The following is a 25,930-nucleotide window of genomic DNA, read 5'->3' as shown; positions in this document are numbered from 1 at the left end:
GTCACTCTCTCTCAAAAATAAATAAACATTAGAATACTGAGTCCAGAAAGAGATCCACACATATATGGTCATCTGATTTACAACAAAGGTGACACTGTAGGGCAGGGAAGAAAGAATGGTCTTTTTAATAAATGGTGCTGTACCAACTGCCGATCCATACAGAAAAACAAATTCATCTTGACCACTATCTTACACTATACAGAAAAAACAATATCAGATGGAGTATAAATCTACATATGAAAATAAAATATTAAAGCTTTTAGAAGAAAATATAGGAAAATGTGTTATTGAAACTAAAGCTGCCACCTAACCCAATTTAAAGAACTTGTTTTTTTCCATGTCAAAATTGCTATTTAAGATACATGTACACACATACATTATAATATATACATTAATGTAATACATACATATATAATTAATGTAATACATACATTATAAAACACTGCATAATCTTCTATCAAATTTCTTTTTATTTCTCATCAAGTCAAACTATTACAAACAGAAATGTACAATTTAAATTAGCCTACTGCCATAGTAATTCTGAATACATGAATAAAACTGATACCTACTACCTTAAGTTGAAGAAAATTAACAACATGTTTATTTCCCTATTTGAAAATATTTTGTAATGGGATCCAGCAATATACATACTCACATCATTTTAAGTTACCAAGAAAAGTTTAGTGACAATCTTTCAAGTTTATTTAATACATTCAGAACAACAACAACAACCAATATTTGTTAGACTGTTCAATTTATATATCACAAATTAAAATAGGTAGAGTGTGCGACTTGTGCTCTTTTTTTTCCCTACCAACGTGCATGTGTCATTTTGTTTCTAATCACTTTCCTCATAAATGGAGTAACAGGTACACATAGCATTTATCTAAAAAAAAATTAGCAATGTTAATTTAACAACAAAGGGGGAAAAGGCCATTTAAACTATTTTAGAGGTTTCCTTTTAAAAAAAAAAGTCAAAATGGAAAACCCCAGTTCATACACAAAAAATTAATGTTCTTGAGTAACTTATGATCCCTAAAAAAGATTTCCCTGAAACTTCACTCATCTGAAACTCAAAGAGCTCAGTAGAGACTCAGGAAGTTAAAAGTTTGGTTGTTTATTTTATTTTATTTTTATGTATTATTTATGTATTTTATTTGTTTGTTTGTTTTAAAGGCTTCTGTGTAGTTAGATGAAATGCTATAAAATCCAAAGACTTTATTCATAAGAGTATTCTTCAGGCTCTATTCTAGAAGTAGTTTACCTCTACTTTATACCCAATCTCAAGAAGCTTTGCTTTTTTGCTGTTGAGGCCCACAGCAAGATTAACAACAACTAAAGAGAAAGATTAAAGGGACTTCTGTAAGGACAGCTATGGGAAATAACATCTGACAGCTAAGGGAGAATCTGATTCTTGAATCAAAGTTCTACAAATGTCAATGAATAAAGGCATCACTATAGTATAGAACAGAATACCTTCCAGATAATGTTTCTGGTTGCAATCCCTAAATCATAAGAAAAAATGTAAACAAAGAATATGAGATATAAGTGAATAAGGGAGGGAAGTGTTTGAAAAAGACTTGTCTCAAAAATGGTTCTAACTTTTTACAATTACAGAAAGTACAAACTCAGATATTCAGGAAAAAAATTACCTCTTAATAATTCTGGGTAGCTAAATATAAAAGACTTTTATCATTAAAAAAACAGGAACCAAATTTCTTATTAATGAGTTAAATTTTCAGTGGATGTATTTAATGGATAACTAGTACTTATAGTCTGGGTAGAAATGAGTAAATACGGCATGGCTTTGCAATTCTTTCCCAAGTCTTGGTGTTTTATCTTAATTTGATTCAAGGAGACACCCTGCAATTCCTCAAAAACCTGAACTTAGCATTGTTAGTTTTAGATGCTTATAAATAAAAGAATCTTAATACAAGGATACAGAGTTCAAAATTTGAAGCCAGAGTAGAGGGAAAAAACTTTCTGACCCGTGTTCTTAATTAAACGGCAGCCTCAGGGCCCCAGAGACTACCAACCAAAGTAAGCCCTCAACAACTGACAATAGCTGCCCAAATACTGTATTGAAAAGGATTATGAGGCTCTTTGGGATAAACACTGTCTTCAACTTGCCTATCTACCCTGGCAGTAGGATGGGTTCAATGGTGGCACCATGGACGATTTCATGCCACATTTCTCTTTTAGAGAAAATGAAGAGGTTCCATCAAAACTGGTCCATTTTCAGCAATTAAAGCAGAACTGCTTATCAGGAAGCTTTAAACTACCAAAAGTCCTCAACTGTTGAGATTTTCTTTCTTTTCCCCCATCCCTTCTATGTATATATGTGAAAATTAAATAGATAATCCGGCGTAAAATGTGAAGACAAAAGATTATTCAAGGAGGGCTTGAACTATGAGGAATATTATGAAAGAACTGAGAGACTTTTAGTTTTGTTTTTTTTTTTTTAATTAAGAATTTACTAGCACAAATCAATCAAATGTACTATGTTCCAGGTCGCAGGCACTAAAATCACAAAGAGCAAAACAATTAATGAGGAAACTACAAAAAGAACAAAAAAATCAGGTGATCACCTAGTTTATGAATTTCTACTTCCTTTTTATGAAGGGCCTATTGGAATGAAATGGAGTTCCATAAAAAAGACATACTGAGATGGAGTTTTAAGTGTTTTTCAGAAAAGTAACATGAGTTTTTTCCACTTCCGGCTACAAACTACAAACAACGTCAAAGACTTCTTAAGGAAAGCTGAAGCAAAGGCAAAGACAAACACACACTGGACAAGACTCTGGCTAAGTGCATTTCATGAGTTCAACAGTCACCTTGCGGGTTACCTACCTGCACTCTCTGCAGAGATGCTGCTGTAAGGTGGAGGAGCGTCACCTACAGCCTGTTCTGGCTCTCCAGGCTCTTCCTCATTCTGCAACTAAATAAAAATTCCACATTTTAATCCAAGTATAAAGCCAATTAGAGAAGAAAGTGAAAACTGGAATGGCCTTTCTGGAATAGCTTTCTGGGAAGCTATCTGGCAATGTGTTTCAAAAATCTTAAAACGTACAAATCCTTTACAAAGTACTCTACTCTCAGGAGCCTGGGTGGCTCAGTCAGTTGAGCCTCCGACTTCAGTTCAGGTCATGATCTCACTCACGGCTTGTGAGTTCGAGCCGCGCATCAAGCTCTGTGTTGTCAGCTCAGAGCCTGGAGCCTGCTTTGGATTCTTTGTCTCCCTCTCTCTCTCTGCCCCTCCCCCACTCGTGCTCTTTCTTGCTCTCTCACTGAAAAAAATTTAAAAAATATATATATATTTTAAAGCAAGAAACAAAGTATTCTACTCTCAGGAATTTATCCTAAGGAAATAAAGGGGCAAAAGGGTAGATATTAATGTTACTGTGGCAAAATATACAAACAACCTAAATTCCAATCATGGGACTCTTAAATAAATTATAGGTCATCTCACAAAGGATTACTAAGCACCCATAAAAATAAAATGTGATGGCTTAAATGGGTATTTATGCTGTACATGAAAAAAAGCAAAATTTACCAAATAGCAGGCAAAACATAATTTGCTTTTGAAAGACAGTTAAGTAAAGACAAGAAAGTTAGAATGATAGACATCTACAGTTTACAATGTTTACCTCCAGCTGATACAATCATAAGGGAATTTTTCCTTTTTCTTGTTTATATGTATACTGAATTTTTGGTAATGAACATTTACCACTCGTGTAATTTTTTAAGTTAGAAAAACAATCCAATAATCATCTGTTGAAACAAAGCTAAATCATACCAAACCAAGTTTTACCATTATATTCAGTCTGCACATAGAAATTAAATCTTAAATAATTAAGACCTTTACGAAAACATTAAATTCTACATAATTCTACAAATAACCTCTGTCAGTAAATCTCCCTCTTCCCTATCTCAGAGACTTTCTCGGTCAAATCTACAGCCCCAGTTACTCCAAATAACTCACAATGAAAAGGGTGTCTTCCTGTCATTGCCAGTCCGGACAATCTACTCAAACGCATCTTCATAGAACAAAGATGTTAGATTTAATTCTTATAGTGTGACAATAAACTACAGCTCATTTAAAAAAGATGAACTGGCTGAGAATGGGAGTCCATCTGTAAAGTAATAACCGTATTTATCGATGTAACTGACGCAGGGGTCTGAGTCCTGCTGTGGGCCATCATGATACAGGGAACCAACTGAGCCACTCACAAAACACAAACCCTTCTAAACCAACTGCTACAAAAAACTCTACGTTGAATTCAGACAGGAAAACAGAGAGCCTGACTGGTGGTAACATGAAGCAGAGCTCCCGAATTCCTTAAATTTTAACTAACCATCTCAGTCTCCAATCCCTATGCCGTTCAAAATCAGAAGCCAACAAAAAACTTCTGATTAATACTGCAATGTATTCAGGAGTGCCTGGGTGGCTCAGCTGGTTAAGCATCCAACTGTTTGTTTCAACTCAGGTCACAATCTTGAGTTTCATGGGGTCGAGCCCCACATCAGGCTCCAAGCTGACAGTGCGGAGCCTGCTTGGGATTCTCTCTCTCTCTCTCTCTCTCTCTCTCTGTCCCTTCCCACTTGCTCTCTCTGTCTCTCTCAAAATGAATAAATAAAAACTTTTTTAAACATACTGCAATGTATTCAATTTGAGAAGAATTCTGGTGCCGAATTATCAACATCTACCATCTGGGCACATTTTTTTGAACCTTAGTACTCTAACGTTAAACTTAAGGCCCTCCCCAAAAAACTGTATGGTAATGTAAGATGAATTTTCCTTTTAAGGAAAGCATATAGGGCAAAATAGCTATAGTAAAGCCACATGATCCTAGGACCTCCCCACCCCCCATCAGTAAATTAGTTAAATAGAGTTCCCGGGAGCACCTGGGTGGCTCAGGCAGTTAAGTGTCTGACTCTTGATTTCAGCTCAGGTCATGATCTCAAGGTTTGTGGAATGCAGTCCTGCATCAGGCTCCCTGGTGACAGCACAGAGCCTGCTTGGGATTCTCTCTCTCTCCCTCTCTCTCTCTCTCACTTTTTTTTTAAGCTTATTTATTTACTTGAGAGAGAGAGACCAGGGAAGGAGCAGAGAGAGAGAGAGAGAAACAGAGAATCTGGAGCAGGCTCCATGATGTCAGTGCAGAGCCTGATGTGGGACTGGAACCCATTAATCTTGAGATCATGATCTGAGCCAAAGTCAGTCTGAGCCACCCAGGCACCCTTGGAATTCTCTCTCCCTCTCCTTCTGCTCCTCCCCTGCTCAAGCTCTCTCTCTCTCACACAAATTAAAAAAAAAAAGAAAAAAAAATGACACCGAGACACTATTTTTTAAGAACACATAGGGGCGCCTGGGTGGCGCAGTCGGTTACGCGTCCGACTTCAGCCAGGTCACGATCTCGCGGTCCGGGAGTTCGAGCCCCGCGTCGGGCTCTGGGCTGGCGGCTCAGAGCCTGGAGCCTGTTTCCGATTCTGTGTCTCCCTCTCTCTCTGCCCCTCCCCCGTTCATGCTGTGTCTCTCTCTGTCTCAAAAATAAATAAACGTTAAAAAAAAATTTAAAAAAAAAAAAAAAAGAACACATAAATTGAGTTCCTGGGGCCATGGTTCACTTGCAATACTTTTTTTTTTTTTTTTAATGATTTATGTTTTTGAGAGAGAGAGAGAGAAATCATGCACACAAGTGGGGAAAGGGCAGAGGGAGAGGGGGACAGAAGATCCAAACCAGGCTCCACGCTGACAGCAGCAAGCCTGACACAGGGCTCAAACTCATGAACTGCAAGATCGTGATCTGAGCCCAAGTCAGAGGCTCAACCCACTAAGCCACACAGGTGCCCCCACTTGCAATACTTTTAACTTTATATGAATCTCTAGATAGGGTATTCTCAGCCTACTCCCGCATAACCACTTTTGTGCCCTGAAAATGTCACAAAAGAGTCAGCAGCAAAGAGAGGCAAATATGGACTTTGCAAGAATGATGCCTTAATATACTGCAGCCAGTAATGTTCTTTATTTAAACTTAGCTTGGTATTTTTGACCCGTTTTATATTTCCTGAGCTGGGTCATATAATCATGTTGTCTCTGCATAATTTAGGGTTTAGAAAAGAAGCATGACAATTCTGAGAAATACAGAAGTCCAAAGAATAAAGAGATCTTACGTGCCAATATCTACAAGATAGGCTGCCTGTCTCCTAGCAACCTGGAAATGTGGAATTTGATCATCCCACACCAGGGGAAGAGATAACAGAGCAAAGAAATTCCAACGGTCTCAGAAACCCCATTTTCTCTTTGGTGAGGATAAAAAAAACAAACATTTCCAAGTAAAGTTTTTTGCTCCATTAAAATTCACCACTTTAGGGGCTCCTGGGTGGCTCAGTTGGTTGGGCATCCAACTTCAACTCAGGTCATGATCTCACGGTCCATGAGTTTGAGCCCCGCATTGGGCTCTGTGCTGACAGCTCAGAGCCTGGAGCCTGCCTCAGATTCTGTGTCTCTTCGGTCTCTCTCTGCCCCTCCTCCATTAGGGTTGTCTCTCTCTCTCTCTCTCTCAAAAATTAACATTAGAAAATATTTTTTAATTAAAAAAATTCATCACTTTAGAATCATGTACTAATACTATTTCCAACCAAAAACAAAAATGACAAAAAACACCCACTATGACTATGGAGGCTCCACACTCTGGGATGAACCCAGGACCTCACTGTTTAGGCTTCCCAACACTGGCTTATTTTCTATGTGCTGGTCTTAAGTTTAGGCTCCATCAAGAAATGTGTTTAAAATAAAATACTAGCAGGTGGAAAAAAAGAGAGGTAACCACCTGCAAGAAGTATTTAGTGACCACCATCTGTGTGAAGAATAACTTGGTAAACAACAGAATCCCTAAGTATATATGTTTTTACACTTTGGGGGATATCTATGGCCATTAATGTGGCTCTGCCAGCAAACAAATCGGGCACTCGCTAACAAGGCGGAGGGGCTGGGATGCACACCAGAACTGTAGCGGGGCATATCTATAAGGCTATCAAGTCGGTTACTTGGTTCCAAAATGTGTTTTCAACGTTCCTCTTTTCTGTCCCTGGGAATCTTTCCTGCGCAGCCATCCCTGCAACATCCCTGAGGCTCAGGGATCTTCAGGCTCTCTCCTGAGACTCTCTGAGAGAATAAGGGTCATAGTCACTTTGGGCCTGGTGTTGGAAAGATGCCCAGTCTCTTTTATGAACAAGGTCAGTGGGAACCTAAGCCCAACCTGTCACAGAATCCTGGTTGTAGGGGATACAGACAGGCACGCAGGTTTGGAAAGCAGGGGCACCTTTGGCTCTCTCCCTACTATGCTATTCCGTGTGGTGGGTAGGGGGATCCTCTGATTGTGTGTCTATGACAGAAAATAAATACCTGTTGGGACTGATTCTTTTCTTAACAATTCTGATCAATTTCACTTATCTGTAAATAAGCTTTAAATGGCATTTTTTTTTTCCCAAATAGAATTATACAATTACCTATGCATGCCATATAAAGTACTGAGTTTAGTACAAAACTACCTAAAACCACCCAGGTCTCCAGCCCTGAGAGAGGAATAATCCAATCATCTGAAAATCCGGGTGGCCTTTCTCTTTCCACCGCCCCCCATCCCCTGCACTGTGCCCTGGCTCCCACTTTCCTTATTACCCATGTTCCACTGCATACTCTAAGCAGACTCTGTCATGGGTCCCTAAAAGAACCCTAAAACTCTTCTACGTTCCCACTTTGCATATCACAATTTGCTGTGGTACCTCTTGGCCTTGATCACTTTCTATTTTTTTAATATGTACCTACAAATAGATGCTAATAATGTTCTGTCCTCCAGATTCAGCCAGTGAAATACAGCACATCTAACATAAAGGCTGTGATGACTCCTTACTACATTCCACTGTGTCCTATCTATACTGTTGCTATGAGAAAGAAATATATGGTATTTTACCTAAACAACAGTTTAAGGAATCTCCCATACAGAAATCATACACAGCTCTAGTTCTAAGAGAAGCAAACTTGAATTTAACAAGTTTTTTTATTAATGTTTTTAAAAAAAATTTTTTTTAATGTTTATTTTCACTTTTGAGGGAGAGAGACAGATAGCACACACGAGTGGGGAAGGGGCAGAGAGACAGGCAGACACAGAATCTGAAGCACGCTCCAGGCTCCGAGCTGTCAGCACAGAGCGCTACGTGGGGCTCAAACCCACAAACTGTGAGATCATGACCTGAGCCAAAGTCGGATGCTCAACCAACTAATCCACCCAGGCGTTCCAATGTTTATTTATTTTTGAGAGAGAGACAGACAGAGTGCAAGCAGGGGAGGGACAGAGCGAGGAGGAGACAGAATCTGAAAGAGGCTCCAGGCTCCAAGCTGTTAGCACAGCTGGACACGCAGCTGGAACTCATGAGCTGTGAGATCATGACCTGAGTTGAAGTCGGACGCTTAACCAACTGAGCCACTAAGGTGCCCCTCTCTTATCTTAATGGGTAAAGTTGTTCCAACAATTCACAGATCGGGGCACTCATTTATTCACTTGATGAGTTCCACTGTGTGCCAGACATGAGGAATATAGTGGGAAACAAGGCAGATGCAATGAGGACCTCCTCGAGCTCACATTCTAGTGAGGAAACCCAGCATAAAAGGGACTCCAGTGAAGTGAGTGTTGCAGTGAAGTCCAGGGTATCATGGGAGTTAGATAATAGGGACCTATGGGGCCTAAGAGACAGGTAGACTTCCTGGAAGTGGAATTTATATTCCTAGTGAGTAGGGAAAAGATAGTTTAAAGACACTTACACCCTGCAGGTTTAAATTCTTATGAGTTCACACCCCAGCAAAAAGGCCTCATCACTCCTCTCCCCTGAGTCGTTCTAAAGATGGTCTTCCATTGAAAAATGAGCTGGGGTTATTTATTTATTGCGGGGGAGGGGGGAGGGGGGAGACAGACAGAGAGAGAGAGCAAGAGAGAATCCAAAGCAGTGGAGCCCAAGACCGGGCTTGATCTCACGAACAGTGAGATCATGACCTGAGCTGAAATCAAGAGTCTGATGCTTAACTGACTGAGCCACGGAAGCAACCTGAAATGAGCTGTTTTTAAGCAACAGCAGAGTCAGAGCTATGATTAGGCCTAAGTAAGGGGCAACATTCACAAATGTACTGGATGGCAGTACCTAAAGGCACTTAAACATCATTCTTCGGGGGGGGTGCCTTGGTGGGTCAGTTGGTTAAGCATCCGACTTCAGATCAAGTCATGATCTCACGCTTGTGAGTTCAGGACCCACATCGGGCTTTGTGCTGACAGCTCAGAGCCTGGAGCCTGCTTTGAATTCTGTATCTCCTTCTCTCTCTGCCCATTTCCCACTCATGCTCTCTCTCTCTCTCTCTCAAAAATAAACATTAAAAAAAAAAAAACTTTTTTAAAAAGTCATTCTTGGTTTCTATTTACTATGGATGGAAGAACAAAAAACCCAAAACTACAAAAGACCCAAAAAGCCTTATACATGACAAAATGTACCAAAATATACCTCATAATTCACACAAACACAACAAGCATGTGGAAAATAATGCTGAACTAGCCAAGAAACCCATAATGTTACAAGTATTCGCACCACTCATTTTTTTTTTTTCTTGGTTGGGTCCTATTTAAACAGCAAGAAAATTCCTTTATGTTTTAAATCCCTTTTTTAGTTATTAACAGTAAGTCTCAGAAAACCCTGGATCAATGCCTAAACTCTAGCTTTAAATGTTACTATTTCTAATTTTAGAGTTAAATCCTAAATCTTTTACCTTATAATGCAATTTTTAAACCTCTCATTACCAGCCCACTACTTCTGCATACTCTAAATCCTACCAGATGAGACAGTATAATTAACAGAAAATAAATAAGCACATTTCTTTAGGTAAACAACTGAGTATGCATTTTACTCTGTTATTCAGAAAAAGCCAAAGTTTGTGGGGTGCCTGGGTTCCTCAGTCGGTTGAGGGCCCAACTTCAGCTCAGGTCATGATCTCGAGGTTCGTGGGTTCAGGCCCTGTGTTGGGCTGTCTGCTGTCAGCACAGAGCCAGCTTCAGAGGCTCTGTCCCCCACTCTTTCTGCCCCTCCCCTATTGGTTCTTTCTCTCATTCTTTCTCTCTTTCTCTGTCTCAAAAATAAATAAATAAACTTAAAAAAAAATAAATAGCCAAAGTTTGTGAGGACTAGGAATTTTCTATTATACACAGTCTTAGATTTTTAATTGTATACTGACTGTAAACTTTATTATTCTAACATCAACAGACTCTTTATATTCAAGAACAATTCTCTATTATATTGCTAGTAATTAGAGGATGACATTTAAAGTAAGGTAAATACTTCTGATAAGGAGAAACCTGCCAATAAAAAAATCCAATTTAAAAACTAGCACAGGGGCACCTGGGTGGCTCACTTGGTAGAACATGCAACTCTTGATCTTGGGGTCATGAGTTTGAGTCTCATGTTGGGTGTAGAGATTACTTTAAAATAATAAACAAATAGGCAAAGACTTTAAAATTTATTTTTAAGTTTATTTATTGATTTTGAGAGAGAGAGAAAGTGCATGCGAGTGAGGGAGGGGCGGGGGGGGGAGAGAGGGAGAGGGAGAGGGAGAGAGAGAGAGAGAGAGAGAGAGAGAGAGAAACAGAGGGAATCCCAAGCAGGCTCTGTACCACTAGTGCAAAGGCCAATGCAGGACTTGAACTCCTGAACCATGAGATCATGACCTGAGATGAATAGGACACTTAACGAACGGAGCCACCCAGGCGCTCCAGGCAAAGACTTGTAATACACATTTCTCCAAATAAGATACACAAATGAGCAGTGTACACAAGATGCTGAACATCATTAGTCATCACAGAAATGCAAAATCATACCAAGAGATACTACTTCTAACCCACTAGTATGGCCATAAAAAAATAAAAAAGGAAAGTAACAAGTGTTGTTGAGTACATAGAGAAATTGGAACCCTCATACACTGCCAATAGGAATGTAAAACGGTGCAACTGTGGAAAAGTTTGGCAGTTCCTCCAAAAAAAGTTAAACAGAGTTATAAAAAGATCCAGCAATTCCACTCCTAAGTATATGCCCAAGAGAACCAAGAGCACAGTTTCACAGAAAAACTTGTACATGAATATTCATGGCAGGATTATTTACAATAGCCAAAATGCTCATCAACTGATGAACGGATAAACAAAATAGGGTATATCCCCCTTCCAAAAAAGTACTGATGATGAGGGAAACAAAAGCAACAGAGATGTAGCTTAAATTAAATCTCCTTACAGCTTGCAGCCCACTGACAGACACCTGAAACATGCAGAGCGTGACCTTCCTCAAGGAACTCATGGCTCCCTTAGTGCCTTAATGTTTTTTATTAAAAACTAAAAGTAATTTTATCTTTTTTAATTTTTTTTTAATGTTTATTTTTATTTTTGAGACAGAGAGAGACAGAGCATGAACGGGGGAGGGGCAGAGAGAGAGGGAGACACAGAATCGGAAGCAGGCTCCAGGCTCTGAGCCATCAGCCCAGAGCCCGATGCGGGGCTCGAACTCACGGACTGCGAGATCGTGACCTGAGCTGAAGTCGGACGCTTACCGACTGAGCCACCCAGGTGCCCCTAAAAGTAATTTTATCTTAACAGCAGCTAGCCCCTCAAGTTCTTAAAAGTCCTGCTTCCAAAATTCCTTAGAAACCTACTTTATCTCTACCCATCTTCCTCCACAAACTTAAAAATATATATAATCACTCACTCCTCACAATTCCAGGGCAGCTCTTTCTGCCCCCAGGTCCTGTCCCCCTACTATAATAAAATCACCTTTTTGCACCAAAAAAAAGAAAGGTCTCAGAATTCTTTCTTAGCCGTTTGCTCACAAACCCCACTTCATAATTTCATCATTGATACATGCCAGAATGCTGAGGAATCTTGAAAACAATATGCTAAGTGAAAGAAACCACTCACAAAAGACCACATATTTTATGATTCCCTTTATATAAAATGTCCAGAAACAGCAAATCCAAGAGAGACAAAGATTAGTAGTTGCCAGGGGCTAGGGAAGGGAAGAAAGGGGAGTAACTGACTGCTAATGGAAACTGCCAGGTTTCTTTTTGGGTGATAAAAATGTTCTGCAATTAGATAGTGATAATGGTTTCCAAACCTTGTGAATATAGTCAACATCCATGAACTGTATACTTTAAAAAGGTGAATTCTGTGGTATGTGAATTATATCTCAAAATAAAGTATTCTCTAATTTTGAAAAGGCAAACTTACATAATGTAAATTTTGTTTATAACAAAACTGAAGGGGCACCTGGGTGGCTCAGTCGGTTGGGCATACGACTTTGGCTTCGGTTGTGATCTCATAGTTTGTGAGTTGGATTCCCACATGGGGCTCTCTGTTGTCAGCACAGAGCCGACTTTGGATTCTATGTCCCCCTCTCTCTCTGTACCTCGCCTGCTTGTGCTCTCTCAAAAATAAATAAACATTAAAAAAAAAAACTCTTTAAAAAAATGAAACAAAACTGAAGAACACTCTGCACACCCACTGGTCTGCTCTTGCGCCGGTCCTTCTGCCCACACTGCCACCAACACTCCCACCAAGAGGGAGATGTTGCACTTTGCAGACAGGCCAGGGCAGCAACCACATCTGCACCAAGTTCTGGAAGGTGATCAGCAACGAGCCTGGCACGGACCTTACCTGCACTTACCACAGCCACCTCGACCTGCAGCTGGAGCAAATTTACATGTATTACAAAGAGGCCACAGGTGGCAAGTACATGCCCCGCACTACGCTCACTGACCTGGGAGCCCGGTACCACGGACTGCGTGTGCTCCAGGCCCTCCCGGCAAATCTTCAGGCCAGATAACTCCATCTTAGGTCAGAGTAGTGCTGGGAACAACTGGGTCCAGGGCCCTACATGCACTGTGCAGACCTGGCCGACTGGGTGCTGGATGTTGTGAGGAAGGAGCTGAGAGCTGTGATTGCCTGCAGTGCTTCCAGCTGACCCACTCCCTGGGTGGGGTACCGGGAAACCGGGTCTGGGATGGGTACCCTCCTCATCAGCAAGACACGGGGGGAATGTCCCGAAAGGATCACGAACACATTCAGCGTGGTGCCCTCACTCAAGGTGTTGGACAGATGGCAGAACCCTACAATGCCACCCTCTGGGTCCACCCGGCTGGTAGAAAACACAGATGAAACTTACTGCACTGATAACGAGGCCTTGCTTCTGCTTCTGTGACATCTGCTTCAGAACCCTAAAACTGACCACACCCACCTACAGGGACCTCAACCACCTGCTGTCAACCACCATGGGTGGGGGGGTCACCACCTGCCTGCACTTTCCTGGCCAGCTCAGTGCTGACTCCACACACTGGCTGTCAACATGGTACCTTTCCCCCACCTGTACTTCTTCAGTGCAATGGGACTTTGCCTCACTGACCAGCCAAGGCAGCCAGGGTACTGGGCCCTGATGGTGCCAGACCTCACTCGGCAGCCTTTCGATGCCAAGAACATGATGACCACCTGAGACCTCCTCCACAGCCACTACCTGTGACCCTAGTGTTGAAGGGCCACATGTCCATAAAGGAAGGTGGACGAACATACACTTAACGTCCAAAACAAGAACAGCAACTACTTTGTGGAGTGGGATCTCCAATAATATAAAATCAGCTGTGCCACCCCACCCTGGGGGGGGGGGTGCTAAAAATGTCTGCCACCTTCATCAGCAATAGCACGTCCATTGAGGAGCTGTTCACATGTATCTCAGAGCAGTTCACAGCCTTGTTCTGGCATAAGCCCTTCCCGCACTGGTAAACAGGTAAAGGTTTGGATGAGATGGACTTTACCAAGCAGAGAGCACCATGAGTGACCTGGTGTCTGAGTACCAGGACACCACAGTCAAGGAGGAAGGTGAGTGTGAAGAGGAGGCAGAGGAAGAGATGGCCCAGAGCTGATACCCAATAAAACATGGACGCTGTGTGAACTCTGTATTCACTCGTAACCAGTTCTCTGAAAGCTACATCTCTGTGTGTAGCCATGTCTCTTGCTCTTTTTCCTGCTGTGATCTCATATGCTGTACAGACACCACCATTAAAGCATTTTCATGGGGGGGGGGGTGCTGAAAATTAACTGCTCCAAATCATCATTCTCTTACTAAATCAATGTCTATGCTCATAAATGGGAGAGAATGGTCCTGATCCCATCAGTATCCTCAGATCTCAACATGGAACATGTACTTGCAAACAGACAAAAATAAAGAAAAGTAACACAGTAAATTACAAACTAATTGCAGTAAAAAAAAAAAAAAATTCTTAATGTTCTCCCCTCCTGATAAGAAAAATATTAGGATCAAGAAATCACATAGGTTTGGGGCGCCTGGCTGGCTCAGTCAGTAGAGGATGCAATTCTTGACCTTGGGGTCATGAGTTCAAGCCCTGCATTGCATGTAGAGGTTACTTAAAAATAAAATCTTAAAAAAAAACCCAAAGCACTGGGTGTTGTATGGAAACCAATTTGACAATAAATTTCATATACTGAAAAATAAATAAATAAAATTGTGTAGATTAAAAAAAAAAAACACAAAACCAAAACAGTTTGGCTAACAACCTATTTTAAGAGCTGAGAATGGATAGCATTAATTTATTTTTTTCTACTTCAAAAGTTTCCCCAAAGATAATTTTAAAAATAAACCACCAGAATTAGATTATCCCCAATACTATGTCTCATGTCAGAAGGAAAAAATAAATGCAAATCTTAATACCATAATAAAAACACAATTAAAAGTCAAAATTCACCAAAGCAAAAGAAGAGTAATCAGAATAATGCCTTAAAAAGTCAATGCAATAACAGAGGAAAAGAAAACTAATACCACAGTAAATCCCCTTAGAAAGGCCATCAGTTCATAAAGCTTTTCACTTAAAGATTTTTGTGATGGGGATACCTGGGTGGCTCAGTCATTTAAGCGTACAAATTTTGGTTTCAGCTCAGGTCACAATCTCACAGTTCATGAGTTCAAGCCCCACATCAGGCTCTGTGCTGACAGTGTGGAGACTGCTGAGATTCTTTCTCCCCTCTCTCTTTACTCCTTCCCCGTTCATGATCTCTCTCTCTCTCTCTCTCTCTCTCTCTCTCTGTCTCTCAAAAATAAATAAATAGGGCGCATGGGTGGCTCAGTCATTAAGCATCTGGCTTCAGCTCAAGTCCTGATCTAGTGGTTCATGAATTCGAGTCTCACATTGGGCTCTGTGCTGATAGCTCAGAGCCTGGAGCCTGCTTCAGATTCTCTCTCTCTTTCTCTCTCTCTCTCTCTCTCTCTCTCTCTCTCTCTCTCTCAAAAATAATGAAAACATTTAGAAATTTTAAAAATAAATAAACATTAAAAAAATAAAGATTTCTGTGATGATCACTATTACATATATAAATACAACTGATGAATAAAATTTGGATTGGAAGGAGAGAAAATACTTTCTGTATTTATGCTAGTCCTTAGAAATGAGAGCAAATATTATGAACTAGAATATAACAACTTGTGCTTTCTTCTTTCTTCACCTGATATGCAAGTAACAAGGAATACCATCCAGAGAGGTAAGAGGAAGGCAAGATAGTAGCCACTCACCTCCAACTTCAACCTTCCTAAGAAGCCAAGGTGCTAGGAGAAATCACTCTTCAGGACATCTGGGGGGCTCAGCTGGTTAAGTGTCTGACTCATGGTTCTTGAACTGAGTTCTGCCCCACTTTCGGCTCTATGCTGACAGCACAGAGCCTGCTTAGGATTCTCTCTCTCCCTCTCCCCCCGCCCCTCCCCTGCTCAAGCTCCCTCCCTCCCTCCCTCTCTCTCTCTCAAAAAAAAAAATAATAATAATAATAAACTTAAAAAAAAGAAATCACTCCTCATCCACAGAGATACTAAATTAGCCAACTATGGCTATGATAGTAGCACTGTGAGATTTTTGGGTGGGACTAGAAAATTGTGATCAACCTGCCAACCTCTGGGATCCATGTCTTATGCTCAAGTATTTCCACCACTGAGAGCATCACCAAGACAGCATCTAGTAAATGGTGCCTGGTGTTTTCTGGCACTTAACTTCAACAAAATCTGTAGCCAAGAGCCTTCCAAGTTAATGATAAGCCCCACCCTCCCCATGCTTCATGATTTTATAAAGACTGGGGAAACAAGGAGGGACAACCATGCAACATTTTCAAATAGGTCTCTGTGCCTCTTTTAAGAAGTAGCAACCAAACTATTTACTAACAATGTGTCCTCCATAACATCCTGAGTCCTACCTCTTCTCCATTTCTTACTTCCTTAGAAAACTCAGGCTTCAGAGCTCTAGGGCCTACTTGGAAAAGTAATTAAAATTCCTGGCAAAGATAAGTTGAAATGGACAGTAAGCACTTGGCTTAGTCCCCTTGCTTTTGACAGGATGATAGAAACCATTCATCTTTTGTTTACAGAATAATCAACGTAAAAATAGTAGCTAGACCAGACTCACTTTTAAATGATTTATATCAAATCTAGCCCATAATTTCAATGCAAAAGTGGTGAATGCTGCTCATGCTTTTATTTTTAAACCCGTATGTTGTATTTAAGATATGTTACAGCTCTAAAATACCAACATGGAAGCAAAAATGAACTCCTAATTATTCACCACTTAAAATTGTACATTAAGCAATGCCTTAAAAAAAAAAAGTTGTCCCAACAGAACATGGAATACAACTGACATCTATTCAAGTATGCTTTTTTTAAAAAAATGTTTATTTTTCGGAGAGAGAGAGAGACGGATCATGAGAACAGGAGGGGCAGAGAGAGACAGAGACTCCCAAGCAGGCTCCATGTTGTCAGTGCAGAGCCCAAGAGGGGGCTCAAACTCACGAAATCTAACAATATATTTAATTAGTTTGATTTGTATAACTTTCTGTAAAACAGCTCAACCACACAGGAGTACTGAAACTGTAAACACTATTACGGCACCTGACCATCTCGGTCAGCAAGAGCATGAGGCTCCTGGGCTCGGGACCGTGAGTTCAAGCCCCATGTTGGGTGTAGACATTACTTAAATAAATAAACTTTAAAAAAATAAAAAATAAAATGCAAACACTATTAATGTAGACATAAAACCTAGAGTATAATCAAATGTAAATATATTGTGATTCAAGCTTTCTGTTCTATTACCTTTTCTTCTGCCATAGCCCACAACAACCTTCCTCATGGAGAGTCATAAATTTAAATATCTCACTCAATAAAATTTTATCAAGCACTAATACATGCCAGGATCACATCAATTTTTGATTATTGTCCCCTTAATGTTCCTGAAAGAACATTTCCATTTTTTCCATTTACTAGGAAGACTATTAGTTTAAGTTGTAATAATAACTTTGGAGGTTTAAAAGTTAATTTGATGAGATGTGTTTAAGGATGCTTTATGTATAACTATGAAGATCAAGATCTGTCAGCAAGGATGAAAAAACTTTTTCATTAAATCTACCGAAAGAAGCACTATTCCTATATACCATTATATTAAAATAAAATACCAAAGGAAGTAGTTTTTTAGGTCTAGCAACTGGTTTCTTCTGGGCTCTACCTTTTTTGTGTGTATGTCAATATTCTCTAACCGATGGTTAGCTTAGTGTTTGGGGCATCACAGGGGATGGCATATTTTTATCAGCAATTTCCTATAGAAGTGGTACACATCGATCCTACTGCTGTTCTTCAAAAGCAGACTACCAATTTCTTCCTTTATCGTTAGCTTTTTTGTGTCCAAAGACATAAAGAAGTTCACCCACATTTGCTTCTCATATTAACTATTATTCACTCAAAAGACACGATTAAGAAAATGAAGACAACCCAGAGTGGCAGAAGATGTATTTTTCAGACAAAAGACTCATAACCAGCATACACAGAGAGATTCTAAAAAACAAGAAAAAGGAAAAACAAAGAAAAAGGAAATCACCCAACTGAAACATGGTTTAAAAACTTGAAGAGACAGTTCCAAAAGAAGTTATTCAAATGGCCACTGAACTTATTAAGAAGTGCTCCATTGTATTAGTCATACCGGAATGCAAATTAAAACCATAGACGATAGTTAAAATACAAAAGCAGAAAACACCAAATGCTGATGAGGACATATGACAACCAAACTCTCAAATTGGGACTGTAAATCTGTACAACCACTTTAGGAAACTGTTCAGCAATTATCTTATTTTTTTTTTAATGTTTATTCATTTTTTGAGAGAGAGAGCGCGCACGCGAGTGGGGGAGGGGCAGAGAGAGAGGGAGACACAGAATCCAAAGCAGGCTCCAGGCTCTGAGCTGTCAGCACACAGCCCGACGCGGGGCTCCAAGCCACAAACCGTGAGATCATGACGTGAGCTGAAGTCACCCATGACCAAGGCAATTACCTACTAAAGATGAATCTGTATATACTCTACAACCCAGCAATTCCACTCTAGGTGTATATCTAACAGAAACACATATGTTCACCAAAAGACATACCAGGACGTTTAAAACAACATTATTGTTGTTTTAATTTAACTATCTAAATTAAATGCCCATCAACAGCAGAATAGATAACTAAATTGTGGGATCTCCATACAGTGGAATACTACACAGCCATGTGAATAAACTATGACATCATACAATGCATGGGTGAATCTCACAAAAATAATGTTGAGCAAAGGAAGCCAGAAACAATAGCATTTACTGTATTATATTATATTTACTGTATTACTGTATTACTGTATTATATTATATTAAATAAAGATCAAAACCAAGCAAATCTAACATGCCAGTCAAAGCAGAGGAGGTAACTAGAAGGGTACATGAAGGGGGCTTTTCGAGTGCCGATAATGTCATTTCTTGATCTGGGTACTAGTTAAAAGTACACGTTCAACTTGTGAAAATTCACTAAGCTGTGCATTTATGATCTGTGCATTTTTCTGCATGTAAATTATACTTCAATAACAATTCAGGAAGGGGAGAAAAGGAGACTAGCAAACTATTCACGACACAGACGGGGACCTCTGCATGGTTTATCTCTATATTCACCGTAGCATTTAACACCGAGTGGCGCATCACAGGTACCTTATCAGCACATGTTACCTAAAGCAGGATGGAGGTGTAGTTTTAACATAAATCTACCTAAAGAAATGGCAGCTTATCTTAATGCCCTCTTAACCGACCAGTTCACATGTACCTAAAATATTCACATTACTTTACAATCACCAAATAAATGTACAGATGAGGCATGGAGCACCACGCAGATGAGTGCTGAACTGTGGAAGGGACAGTGATGACAGGTCCGTGAGTAACCAGCAGCAGGTAGCATCCCTATCACTACTTAGCACCAGGAGCACATAAAACACGGAGAAAACTGATGAGAAACCAGGCTTTCTAAAGCAACAAAGACAAAAGTTAATCTCTCTTACTGGCTAGTCTAAAAGCAAGGAGGTATGACACACACACAAAAAAACCTTCCAAAAAGGACTGCCAACTCACAGGTATTTGATTTATTTGCAGGCTTTATAACCTTATGCATTACATGTATTCCTTTTGTATGTACCGTGTTTCATAATAAAAATTAAAAGAAAATTGTGATTCTATAATTACCAATTTTAAAAAGAAATAGGAACAAAAGTGCAAGAAACACAAAGGAGAAACTGGCATCTTCAACCTTCAACTCCTGAGAAATAAGAAATGTGTAACATTTAGTATTCCACCTATAACATTTAGCATACTGTACTAGGTACAAACAGGTATTCAATAAATGTTTGTGGTACAAGTGAAGGAAAATTAGTATTTTAATCACACTAATTCTTAGACTGTTTTTTTCTTCTGAAAACAACTGGCATAGCAAGAAATGGAATATTCTACATTAAGAAGACAGTAAAGTCAAATGTCCACACACTAAAAGTGACAGACATGCCTACAACTCAGGCACTAGCTCTGACTACAGCCTGCTTGGCCCTGCTGGCCCCAGGAGCAACGAGAGCTCTCTCAGGCTGAATTCCAAAGCTATGCTTGCTTTTTACTATATTATTATTATTATGCCTAGACTAGAGCATGCTAGGGCACAGATTAGGGATGGCAAAAGGTGCTCAACAGAGTCTGCCTAAACTTAGGCTTGGTCATGAGGTTCCCTTTTCCTCCAAGAACAATGAGAGCCAAGATAGAGAGATGCATTAAGCATCTCCTATCTTTCCCTCCACCTCATAATCCCAGAAAGTTCCATCATGCAAGTGTTTTAACTGCTAGAATAATGTAACACCACTCAATGTGTTAACAAGTCTGGCCATGATTGGTGTGGGGTAGAGGACACAACAGCGAATGTGACTGCTGTTTTTAACCTAAGTATGTAGTTCATCAAAGAAAAGACCATCAAAAGAAGTAACTGCAATTTTAATATTCTACTTAATGATTAAACACACACATTTACTCCATAAATAATCCTTTAGGAAATGTAAATGTTAATGTAATGTCAGTAAAGTTTTGTTAATTTTAAGTCAAAAAAAATATAGAGACAAGTACCAGGAGAGGAAGCAGCAATAAAATCCCAAAAGCCAGAAGCAAGAGGAAAGGTGACAACTACCACAGCGGACCCAAGAGAAGTGAATCCTAAACCAGAAAGCAGAAGAGCGACATGTCTTGCACTATATCCTCAAAAGGCTCAAAAACTGGTGGCAGCAGTTACTGGTAGAAGTAGGAATGAAAATGAGATTTAAAAGCAGAAAGAAAGGTGACAGACTCAGCCCAGAATCCAATTCCAGGATCCCCACTAGAAGACTAGAGATTTTTTTTTTTCTGACCAGTGTAAAAGCACAGAGTTTTGGGCTGGAGACACACAGTTTAGGAGAAAGGGTAGCAAATCAGGAAAGAGTGATTGAGAGATTTATGTACCAAGTGTTGAGATCTCCTAGCTTTCTCCCCACTTAGCTCCCTTCTTTTTCTTTTTTTAATGTTTATTTTTCAGAGAGAAAGAGAGAGAGAGAGAGAGAGAGAGAGAAAGAGAGAGCGAGCATGAGCAGGGGAGGGGCAGAGAGAGAGGGAGACAGAATCCAAAGCAGGCTCCAGGCTCTGAGCTGTCAGCACAGTGCCCAACGCGAACCGTGTGATCATGACCAGAGCTTGAAGACTGAAGCTTAACCAACTGAGCCACCCAGGTGTCCCTCAGTTCCCTTTTTACTAGCAGTCAGGCCTATTCTCTGGGGGAAACTAAGCAGCCCAGAAGAAGAGACCTAAAGACATCCACTCAAAGAAACAGTCTAGTCAGATTCAACAAGAAGCTCCATCAAACATCCTGAGCTTTTTGAGGTGCCTGGGTGGCTCAGTCAGTTGAGCGACTGACTCTTGATCTCGGCTCAGGTCACGATCTCACGGTTCTTTCTAAGTTTGGGCCTCGCATTAGGCTCTGCACCGACAGTGCAGAGCCTACTTGGGACTCTCTTTCTCCCTCAAAATAAATAAACATCATTTTAAAAAACAGATATTAAAAATACTGCAATGAGTTAGAATCTAAAAAAACTTGTTTAAATTTACCAGAACTGATAAACATGAGCTTCCAGACCAAAAGGGCCTTCTGAATGCCTGGTACAGTGGACAAAAGTAGATCTCAAGGTACAACACAGTGAAATTTAAGAGTAGTGGGGACAAAAAGAAGCTCTTGAAAGCTTCCAGGGTGAAAGAGACAGAGAGCTGGAGAAAGTAGGCAACATCTGAAGAATCAGACATCAAAAGTGGCTTCAGGCTTCCTAACGGCAACAGAACTTAGAAGGCACTAGAGTAAATGCCTTCAAAATTCTAAAGGAAAATGTTTCTGGACCAGAAGTCTAAGTGTGACAACAACATAAAACAGCCTTAGATGTGCAAAGTGTCAAAAAAAAAAAAAAAAAAAAAAAGGAAGGGGGTGCTTAACTTCCCATGCATTCTTCCTCAGAAAGACACTGTAGGCTGTGTTCTAGGAAAATAAGGCAGTAAATGGAGAGAAAGAAAGAAGTGAATCAAGGAAAGGGGCTTCAATCAAAAAGTCTGGGAAAGGAAACCCCCGGGATAACAAGGAAACGGCGGACCTTGGGAGCAACCTTCCAGAATGGGTCAAATGGCCAGAAAAGATACCTCCCACCCTCAACAACAGCAATAAAATATCTGTTATGTTTGAACATATCAAAAAAGAAAAACAAAAACAAACAAAAAAACCTATGGAGAATATTAGGTCAAAGTCTGAGGATTAATTAGTGCTATTAGCAATTTCTGATATGTACATAGAAAATGAGCAAACAAAAAGTAATTACTTTATAAAATTTATTTCTAGTATAGTTAACATACAGTGTTATATTAGTTTCAGGGGTACAATGTAGTGATTCGGCACTTCCATGCATGACCTGGGGTGTTGATCCCAGCAAGTATGCTCCTTAATCCCCATCACCAATTTCACCCATCCCCCCACTCCCAAAATAATTACTAACTTCAGGGAAAATAAAGTACTATTCAGGCAAGGACAAGTAACCACAGTACAGTACATATTTCAGCCCTGAACAGTGTTTATTTTTTTCAATTACTGTAAATGCTGAATATTGATCTAACCACATAATGGACACAACTATATCAGAAAAGTGAGAAGAAAGGAAGCAGGAGTACATGCAGCTGTGGGAGGGTGGTAAAACAGAGATAAATCCTTACCTCCCATAGCAGTTAAGTCAAATTTTTTTTAAACACTGAAAACTGAAAAATCAAGAAGTAGCACACTATAAAATGTTATGTAGCTACAAGGATAATAGCAAAACAGCAAAAGAAACAGTTAAAAGAGTTAAGACATAGGCAACTAAACAGGAGACTACTGTTTTTAGTAATAAGTATATGAGATCTATTTTACTCTAACCTATACGCCTATATATAACTTTGATATAAAAACTAAAAAAAAAAAGTTTAAAACATAAAACATGATTACAAAACGTGTCACAAAAGGGGATTCTCACTGTGCTCAGGAGAAACTAACCTATTGGGGGGAGTACTCAAACCCCCTTTTGGACAGACTACCTAAACTAAGCTGGGGACTAGGTAAGAGGAGGCCTCCAGACCAGAGGGTGATGCACTCTAGACCTGAAACATGTTCCCCATGGGAAACAAGTCATGAGACTCCATCCTTCCCCCAAATACTTGTCTCCCCCATCTACATCTTACTCATCCTTCAAGGCCAGGCTCAAGTTTCACCTTCTCAGAAGCGTCCTACCTAGAACCAGGTACTAGGTACTACTCTTCCACCTTAAAATGATGTCTTTTATCTGCTATCTCATTCTCTGAATTAAAGTAATTAGTATTACACCAATACCGTAATACATTCTCTTTAGTCACTCAATAGGCAAAAATATAGAGAAGAAAATAAAAACCACAATAATCCCATCTTTCAAATATCCTTCTAGCCATGTGGGTGAATATAAATAATCGAATAAGCTTTTCATTCACTGCATGGTGGAATTTTTCTTCATCATTAAATAACCTTTTATAATATCACTATAGTATCTGAAACCCAGTGTACATTTTTTTAAAGGGAAAAAAAGTTCATTTCTTGAAGTAACTACAGCATTAACGAGGGACAATTAAATAATAATTAAAGTAATCTGCTAAGAGAAATACAAAATCAGGATTAGAAGGTATGGCCTGGTAATTGTTGAGATCCTTTTCAACACAATTACAGATTCTTACTTTAAATATTTTCACTGAAATGTGAAGTCAAACTTAAAATGGCATTTGGATTACATTAAACCTGACACATGAAGATATTTTAACCTTCCAAATAATAGTAGATGCTAACATAATAAGCCAACGATTACCTTTCACACCTCCCATAACTTTCTCCCCTTCTACTCAGCTGATCATTTTGGTCACGGCTGAAAGGTGGCAAGACGGCTGTGAAACTCACAATATCAAGTAACTGTGATCGCCTCACTTAACTCAGCCACCTGAAATAAAACTCGGCCAACACGCTTAAGACAATTAATGCTGCTACATACATGACTGAGTAGAACTGATTTTAACCACACCTTAAAATACTCTATCTGTGACAATTCAGTCACAGAAGGACAAAACTGCTGAAAACAACCTAGTATCAACCATCAATCACGTGTAAGATCCTCAAGGCTACAGATTACCCCCAAATCATTCTTCTTATCCTATTTCAAGAGTAACATGACAATTTCAAAATTTCTGAAAATGCTACTACTAAAAGCAGTGAATAAGAATACTATAACTCGGGGCACCTGGGTGGCTCAGACGGTTAAGTGTCTGACTTCAGCTCAGGTCATGATCTCACAGTTTGTGAGTTCGAGCTCCGCGTTGGACTCTTGGCTGACAGCTCAGAGCTGGAGCCTGTTTTGGATTCCGTGTCTCCCTCTCTCTTGCCCTCCCCTCCTTGTGCACTCTATCTTTCTCAAAAATAAATAAATATTAAAACAAGTTAAAAAAAAAAGAATACTATAACTCAAAGAGCCAACTTCTTTAAAAAAAAAAAAAAAAGCTCTAGAACTTTTAAAATTAGTAGCTTCTCACTTTTACAAAGACTTTATTAAAACATCTCATCAGGGGTGCCTGGCTGGAGCACATGACCCATGATCTCAGGGTTATGAGGTCATGTCCCACATCAGGTACAGAGATTACTTAAAAATAAAATCTTTAGGGGCGCCTGGGTGGCGCAGTCGGTTAAGCGTCCGACATCAGCCAGGTCACGATCTCGCGGTCCGTGAGTTCGAGCCCCGCGTCGGGCTCTGGGCTGATGGCTCAGAGCCTGGAGCCTGTTTCCGATTCTGTGTCTCCCTCTCTCTCTGCCCCTCCCCCGTTCATGCTCTGTCTCTCTCTGTCCCAAAAATAAATTAAAAACGTTGAAAAAAAATTAAAAAAAAAAAAAAAATAAAATCTTTAGGGGCCCCTGAGGGGCTCAGTCAGTTAAGCATCCGACTTTGGCTCAGGTCATGATCTTGCCATTGATGGGTTCAGGCACTATGGTGGGCTCTGTGCTGACAATTCAGAGCCTGGAGTATGCTTCAGATTCTGTGTCTCCCTCTCTCTCTGCGCTTCTCTCTCTCTCTCTCCCTCCCTCTCTCTCTCTCTCTCTCAAAAATAAACATTAAAAAATTGTTTTAATAAATAAAATAAAAGCTTTAAAATAAAACCATCTAATCAGTAATAGTCCAGCTTCTATCACAAAGGAATAAAATTGTGTGACAGCAAGTGATGATTTTACTGTGAACTTAAAATTGCTCTAAGGGGCGCCTGGGTGGCGCAGTCGGTTAAGCGTCCGACTTCAGCCAGGTCACGATCTCGCAGTCCGTGAGTTCGAGCCCCGCGTCGGGCTCTGGGCTGATGGCTCAGAGCCTGGAGCCTGTTTCCGATTCTGTGTCTCCCTCTCTCTCTGCCCCTCCCCCGTTCATGCTCTGTCTCTCTCTGTCCCAAAAATAAATAAACGTTGAAAAAAAAAAAATTAAAATTGCTCTAAAAAACAAAGTTTATTTGAAAAAATTTTAGTTACGATTTCTAAAAGCATTATTAATTATTTTCTGGGACATACAATATTTGAAGCTGACCAGAAGGGAAAGATTTACAAACAGAATGCTTTGACTAGTACTGTAAAATTACAAAATGGTATTCTATACTCAATGACCCATCTGTTTTTAAAATATACTATTAAGATGGGGCGCCTGGGTGGCGCAGTCGGTTAAGCGTCCGACTTCAGCCAGGTCACGATCTCGCGGTCCATGAGTTCGAGCCCCGCGTCGGGCTCTGGGCTGATGGCTCAGAGCCTGGAGCCTGTTTCCGATTCTGTGTCTCCCTCTCTCTCTGACCCTCCCCCGTTCATGCTCTGTCTCTCTCTGTCCCAAAAATAAATAAACGTTGAAAAAAAAAAAAATTA

General features: G+C 40.0%; 1 protein-coding gene and 1 pseudogene across 1 annotated transcript in view; one reads left to right on the top strand and one right to left on the bottom strand.

The window, feature by feature from the left end:
* The window catches only part of NDFIP1 (Nedd4 family interacting protein 1), a 56,475-nt gene that overhangs the window by 20,210 nt on the left and 10,335 nt on the right, over positions 1-25,930 (bottom strand). Inside the window, exon 2 of the mRNA XM_030320449.1 lies at positions 2,851-2,938. Coding sequence (XP_030176309.1) covers positions 2,851-2,938 — 88 coding nt within the window. The remainder of the gene's footprint in view (positions 1-2,850; positions 2,939-25,930) is intronic.
* LOC115517630 lies at positions 12,541-13,990 on the top strand (annotated as a pseudogene).

This window comes from Lynx canadensis, chromosome A1, assembly GCF_007474595.2.
Source record: "Lynx canadensis isolate LIC74 chromosome A1, mLynCan4.pri.v2, whole genome shotgun sequence".
Classification (NCBI taxonomy): domain Eukaryota; kingdom Metazoa; phylum Chordata; class Mammalia; order Carnivora; family Felidae; genus Lynx; species Lynx canadensis.
The sequence above is the reverse complement of the archived record's forward strand: the minus strand, read 5'-3'. Positions and strand labels throughout refer to the sequence as shown.